This window comes from Pundamilia nyererei, unplaced genomic scaffold (assembly GCF_000239375.1).
Source record: "Pundamilia nyererei isolate P.nyererei 1_Seehausen unplaced genomic scaffold, PunNye1.0 scaffold00259, whole genome shotgun sequence".
Taxonomy (NCBI): Eukaryota; Metazoa; Chordata; class Actinopteri; order Cichliformes; family Cichlidae; genus Pundamilia; species Pundamilia nyererei.
Genome location: NW_005187660.1, coordinates 164,179 through 170,814, shown reverse-complemented (window position 1 = coordinate 170,814; position 6,636 = coordinate 164,179). Strand labels below are relative to the sequence as shown.

Genomic DNA, 6,636 nt, shown 5'->3' with positions numbered 1-6,636 from the left:
ATGCAAAAGCATTGACATACAAAATCACATGTTTGGCGGTTACGTACTATTGTCTATTTCTGTGTGTGGCTCGCCAAGACTCATGGGAACTCGAAAGCCGCTAGGATCGTCTGATTGGAGCAGCTCCACAAGCTTCTCTCTGGAGAGTTCTGGAGGAGGCGGGACTGAGTTCGACTGACAGACGTTTATAAATACCTTCTCCTTGTTTGACTCTGAGAAAGTCTTCACACACATGCCTGACACGTGGGACAGGAAAGGCAAAGGGAAAAACACACAAAAAGAAATTTTTGTATTAATGAGCAAACTTAGAGTATTGTTCCAAAATGTAAAGATTATATATACTATCTATCTGTGACATAGCTCACCAGGCTCCGGTCGGATTACTTTGGAGTCTGGACTTTCACTGTTGATCTGTCCAAGGGTCTAAACAAATATTACACATATTATTTATTGTTTGGCAAACTCACAGCAAAGAAAAAAAACACCTGTAACATCAAATGTCATCTGTGATTCTCACAGTTTTTGTGCATGGAGATTTTTCAATAACATTTTCTGTACAAATTTATTTTCCCAAGATCGAACAGAGGACAATATAAACAATGCAAGTTTTCTGAGTGCACTTTAAATGTCACAGGCCAGCTCTGTTTATGGGTAGGCTTCTGTTCACATGTCTATCTTAAAGTTTACATGAACGTCTCAATATTCAGCACAGCTATGACTTTTGATTTTAGCTGCAGATGGTTCTACATGACGTGTAGTCATCATCTGGAATGCATATATGCCAACAATGTCTGTGCTTTCTACTCGAGCAGTGATGAGCTCTTCTGTTTATTTAGAAAAAGAAACACCTGCTTTATTTGGAGAAGATAATACAGAGGAAACCCAGATGTCCCGGTTTTCCCACTGGGACTTGAATGCACCGTACATTTTCTGGATCTGCGGAAGGCTGGAGGGTGATATCTGTCTCAAAACCACATGTGGGCCTGCAAAGTGACTTGTGCATATCATGCTATTGGTCCATCGCATGATATGATGATTGGTCCTCGGCGGAAGTGCGAGGCTTGTGAAATGGGACGATCTAGCCTCTGTCGTGCTGCTCAGGTTGCCTAGCAACCATGAAAATAACCGCTAGAAAGGTTTCATAAGCATTGTTTGACAGAAATGAAGGAAAAAAAATGTTTTTGTTCATTTGTTTTTTATGAATGTTCCTTGATGTCACTCATGAGATTAGTGTATTACACTTTGGTAATGTAAATATAATATGGCCAATATTATATTTATTATTATATTAATTATGATTTATCACAGCAGTGAGCTTGGACTCTGTTTCAAATACTGAGCTTCAGTAAAGATTCAAGTTGATTCAAGACTGAATTCACAGAAGATGAAACTATCAGAATGAATATGAAGGATGAACAAAATCTGGAAATAGATGAAAAACACATACCACAACCAAGAGTGAGCACCAAGGGGGGAGAGAACTATCAGCATATTATTGGTCTTTATTGGCAGGCACAAGCATAAATACATGGGACGCCATTGGCCCATTTATCTAGGTTATATTATAGACTTGACAAAGATTGCCCACTGAAGTCTAAATCACAGGAAACAATGAAAAAGAGAGAGAAGACATCCAGGGAGGAGAGAGCTGTATGCAGCATGTAAGAACTGATGAAGGCAGGAATCTTTCAATGTTTATACAGTTTCCTATTTTTCTATCAAAATATTAAGAAACACGGGGTTGCTCAAGACTTCTGTACAGGACCCTATATTTACTGTTGAAGAAACCCACCGTTTAACATGAGTGCTTTAAGTTTAATAAATAGAACTTTAATCTCAGTAGTGAAAACACAATTGTGATTAGGATTTTTGACATAGTCAGTCAGTCCTACTATGAAAACAGTTTTAGGGACAGATGAGACCAACGCTGAACCGCTTTTTTGTTGACAATGAAAAAAAGAAAACACATTCCACATTTATCTCATATATGAGTCATAATAGTGAGCTCATAATGGTGCAGCTGCATTATCATTGTGAAACAAAGAGCTGTGAATGATAGCAGCATATCACAAGAAAATAACAGAACATCTGTTTGTAAAGAGTTTGGCTGACGCAGCAAGACAACACATCTCAGTCTGTAACGCATCTTTGACGAGAGGCTGATGGGAAAAAAATTAAAATGAGTCTTTCAGGGCTGACTAGCAGTTACTGCAAATGCTTCCATTGCATTTCACCCACACATATGAAACAACTTTTCCTCTATGACCAAATGTAACATTTTGTCAGATTTTTGTTTCTCATGTAGCACGACTAAGTCAGAGGGCCAGCTTTACCTCAAAAAATTCACCTTTGTTCCTTTATTGTGTTTTACTATTTAACACCCTGTGGGGATTTCTGTCTCCAGCTAGGATCGAACTGCCGACCACTTGCCAAGTACAGTGGAACCCCGACTTACGAATATCCTGTTTAGTGAAAAATTCAAGTTACGAAGGCACTTAACGGCAATATTTCTGCCCGTGTTACGGCAAAATGCCTGCATAACGAAATCCGCTGGCTCTGATTGGCTGAGCCCAGAATGCCCACAATGCGTTCCGAATCATGTGCCAACCCCCTTGGCTTTGGTACTTGCACTTCGTTCCACTTGAACGACATATTGTTGTTGAAGTTAGCAATTAGCCTGTAGCCTATTGTTCACTCAAAAGGTGCGATGGGTGCTTCGACTTACGAAAATTTTTGACTTACGAAAGACCCTCGGGAACGAATTAATTTCATAAGTGGGGGTTCCACTGTAAATGCGTTACCATGTGATCACAGTTAACATAAAAGCAAACTTACCTGTAACAGTAGTTGCTGATACAACTCTTCCTGTTGCTGTAAGTCCAGCTCAGAGTTAAGAAGCGACGAGTCCGTCATCATTCAGCAACTCCTACAATCATATAAGAAATCAATTGTTTAATTGACTCATTTCTAATAATAACAATGTTACTAAATTTGCTCATACTTGCAGCTATTCTCATAAACTTTACAAAACACTGACAACCACAAGTCCAAAACAACCAGTTTCAAGAGGCAGATTTACAGGCAGAAGCGTAAAGCTGTGGTCAGAAATTTATGCACACTCATCATCTTCATCATCAGTGGACATTCAGCCCCATGAAGGTCTTGGTAATTTGGGCTTTTTAATCCTTAACTGTTTTTTCCAGGGTGGAATGACTGTGCAGTATACATCTTTAATAAGATAAAATGGATGTGTAATGTAAAATGTGAATACAACCTCAAATATCTACATATCCCCACTAATACTTGGTTCTCTTAGCAAGTTGCTCCTCAACCAGACGCTTTTGATAGCCATCAGCAAAGTGCTGCACAATCACGTCACCAAAGCGTGTTAAAACGTTTAATAATGCACAAAATACTAGTTTCCGCCATTGCTACCTCTGAATAGCAATAGCAGGTGCATCTCCTTTCAGTAGATGTTGACCTCTGACCTTGAGGTCAAGGTTATCGAGGTTCAAACTAGTCTGAGATTTTTAGTAGATGCATCTATGGTGTCAGTTTGAAAGTCATGGCATTCACAAACTACTCCATCAGCCTTTTAGAGCTCAAGGGTGAAAAAACATTGTACTAATCGGTGCATGCACCTGCATGGAGCTACTGCATTCAAAGATAATGATTGTATGAGTTTTTCTCCCACTGTAGCCAAAGCGCTTGCTCATAGGGGTTTGTATGACTGTTAAGTTTTTCTCATGTATGTATTATTGTAGGGTCTACCTTACAAAATAAAGCGCCTTGAGGCAACTGTTCTCATAATTTGGCGCTGTATAAATAAATACATAAATAAAATTGAATTTAAAAAAATAATTTCAGTTATGGATCAGTTCATGGGCATAATTATGTGTCATGTGCAAGGTATAAAATTTTATGCAGAAAAGTGTATGGTAGTGTCCTACCCTGGTACCACAGATCACACATTAAGAACAACACAGGTAGCAGATCTACACCAGAGAAACACAAGCACTGAATTCACAGAAGATGAAACTATCAGAATGAACGTGAAGGATAAAAAAAAGAAACAAATATGAAAAAAAGATACCACAACCAAGAGTGAGCACCAAAGAGCAAAAGAATTATCAGCATTTTATTGGTCTTTATTGGCTGGCATCACGTATAAAACATCAGGTCATGACCACGTGGCCATTAACGCATAATGCACCACAGACAAGCATAAATACCAGGGATGCCACTGGCCATTTATATAAGTTGCATTATAGGCTTGACAAAGATTGCCCACTGAAGTCTAAATCAGGCCTGGGCGAAAGAGAGCAGGCATCAATCCCACAGGAAACAATGGAAAAGAGAGAGAAGGCATCCAGGAAGGGGAGAGCTGCACGCAGCATGTAAGAACTGATGAAGACGGCCAGAGAGATGATGTCATGTTATTACACTCAGTCTGACAGCTGTTCACTTTTGCTCAGTTAGAGTTGAATGTGGTAAAAGCTACAAGACAAAGGTGCTTGTGCACATGGATGCGTGCATGACCAATGAAGTCTCCTATTTAAACAAGTAGCGCTACACCTCTGATCTGACCCATACACAGTGCTGTGAAAAAGTATTTGGCTTAGCTTTTTGCATATGTCACACCTAAAGGTTTTAGATCATCACAGTAATTTTAAATATTATACAGATTAACAGAGTAAACACTAAAATCAGTTTTTAAATGATAATTTTTATTTATTAAGGTCAAAAAGCTATTCATACCTCCCTGGCCCTGTGTGAAAAAACATTGCATGATGTTATTCAAGATTCAAGAGCTTTGTTCTCAATACAGTAACATACACAGTGTACAGTGTACCGGAATTCTGTTTCCGGTACACTGGAAACACAGCCCCCCATGGTGCATTTACAAGTATATATCATGGCAATATGTTCAATTCAATTCAATTGTATTTGGATGTAGCAAAATCTTTGAAGAATGTGTCCAGAATGTTACCAGTTTATACCAAATAAAACATCAGATGAGTATGTATTAGGGTGGCCATGAATATAACTAGGCAGCACGCCAAGGTATAACACTGCATTTCATATCCTTAAGGTAGCAATACATTGTCTGTCACACACACTTTCAAAAATGGAAAAATGCTGTTTTGTGATAACAGAATACCATTTCTTAACTATCAATGGACTAACTGCAGCTGCCACTGAATGTAATATTTGACAAAAACAAACCCTCCCATCATTACTGGCAAGACCCATCACAGGTAACTTGGTTAAGTGCTAAAAGTTGTAATTGCTTTTCTTCAACAGGCTCGCGCAAAACCGTGCATACGACTTAAATAAAGTTCAGTTTCACTAAATGGATGAGGTTTTATAAAGTGGGACGCTTAAACATTAGCAATGCTGTCATTTCTACTGCGTTCACGTCAGAGAATTAAAGTGAACACAATAATAATATTAGTAGCAAAACTGACACTATTAGGTGTACAGCCAAACTGGCGACTATGAACTCTTTCATGTTCCCAAAGCGCAACATAAAACTACTGGCTAGATCGTAACTACTTGTTTATGCACATGTTTGTCCATGTTGCTACCCGTAAAAACACGTTAGCTTAGCCTTAGTTTACTAGCTTACCAGCCGAAAACCTCTCCTTTTAGCTTTCCGTTTCCTGTCATTTTCACTTCTGTTATGCAATTTATTATGTTTACAAGGTGCGTAAATAGATGTCTGTTTACCTTGTTTCTCGTGCCAGTAATCGCTATTAGATGTCGCGCAGTTGTTAGACGTCACATCGTTCCAATGGCAACTTCCGAACCAGAAATTTCAGAATAAAATCATCCATAAACTGAACTGACCGAAAACGACTTCCTACAAATGGGCTGAAGCGATTCATTTGTAAACATAGCCTTGCTGCTACTGTGTAAATTGAGAAATTTCTTAGGTAGAGAGGTCGAAATTCAGCCATTCATCATAAATATTTGCTGTATTATTTTCACTGTTCCAGCACAAAATATATGGCAAACTAATCGTATGCACTCACCAGCCACTATATTTGCTTTATGTGAGTGAAGTTGCCCCCCCCCACCTTCTTCAAATCTAACAAAAGTGGTATCAAACGTTTGTGCTACGTTTGTGCTTCAAAGATTTTCTCTTTGTGCCGCTTTCATTTTAAAGATATTAATAAAAATTTCTAGAGGTCATCAGAGGTCAAACCGCCCCCCCCCCCATGTTAATTAAATCAAACAAAATTGATGTCAAACGTTTGTGCTACGTTTGTGCTGCAAAAATTTTTGTTTGTGCTGCTATCATTTTAAAATTATTAATAAATTAATCTCTTAATGCGGCTTAATCATCCAGATAAGTAAATCCCAAAAGGTTGATTCTGCAGATCCAGTTTGTGAATGATGGTGTTGAAAGCTGAACTGAAGTTCATGAACGACATTCTAACGTATGAGTCTATAGTGTCCAGATGTGTGAGGGCTGAGTGAAGGGCAGTTGAAATTGCATCATCGGTTGAGCGTTTTGACCGGTATGCGAACTCAAATGGATCCAGGTTGGGGAAAAGAGATTATTTGATTTGATGCGTTACAAGCACGTCATAATGCTTGACTCCCTCAAGGTGGGGTCGGAGAGGCGGATGC

General features: G+C 38.8%; 1 protein-coding gene across 1 annotated transcript in view; it reads right to left on the bottom strand.

Moving 5' to 3' along the window:
• pih1d1 (PIH1 domain containing 1) overlaps window positions 1-5,824 on the bottom strand; it is a 15,916-nt gene extending 10,092 nt beyond the window's left edge. Inside the window, exons 1-4 of the mRNA XM_005749967.1 lie at window positions 5,731-5,824; window positions 2,836-2,926; window positions 366-423; window positions 48-236 (exon numbers count right to left, since the gene is read on the bottom strand). Of these exons, the coding sequence (XP_005750024.1) occupies window positions 48-236; window positions 366-423; window positions 2,836-2,916 (328 nt within the window). The 5' untranslated portion in view covers window positions 2,917-2,926; window positions 5,731-5,824. The remainder of the gene's footprint in view (window positions 1-47; window positions 237-365; window positions 424-2,835; window positions 2,927-5,730) is intronic.
• Between the last annotated feature and the right edge of the window lie 812 nt (window positions 5,825-6,636).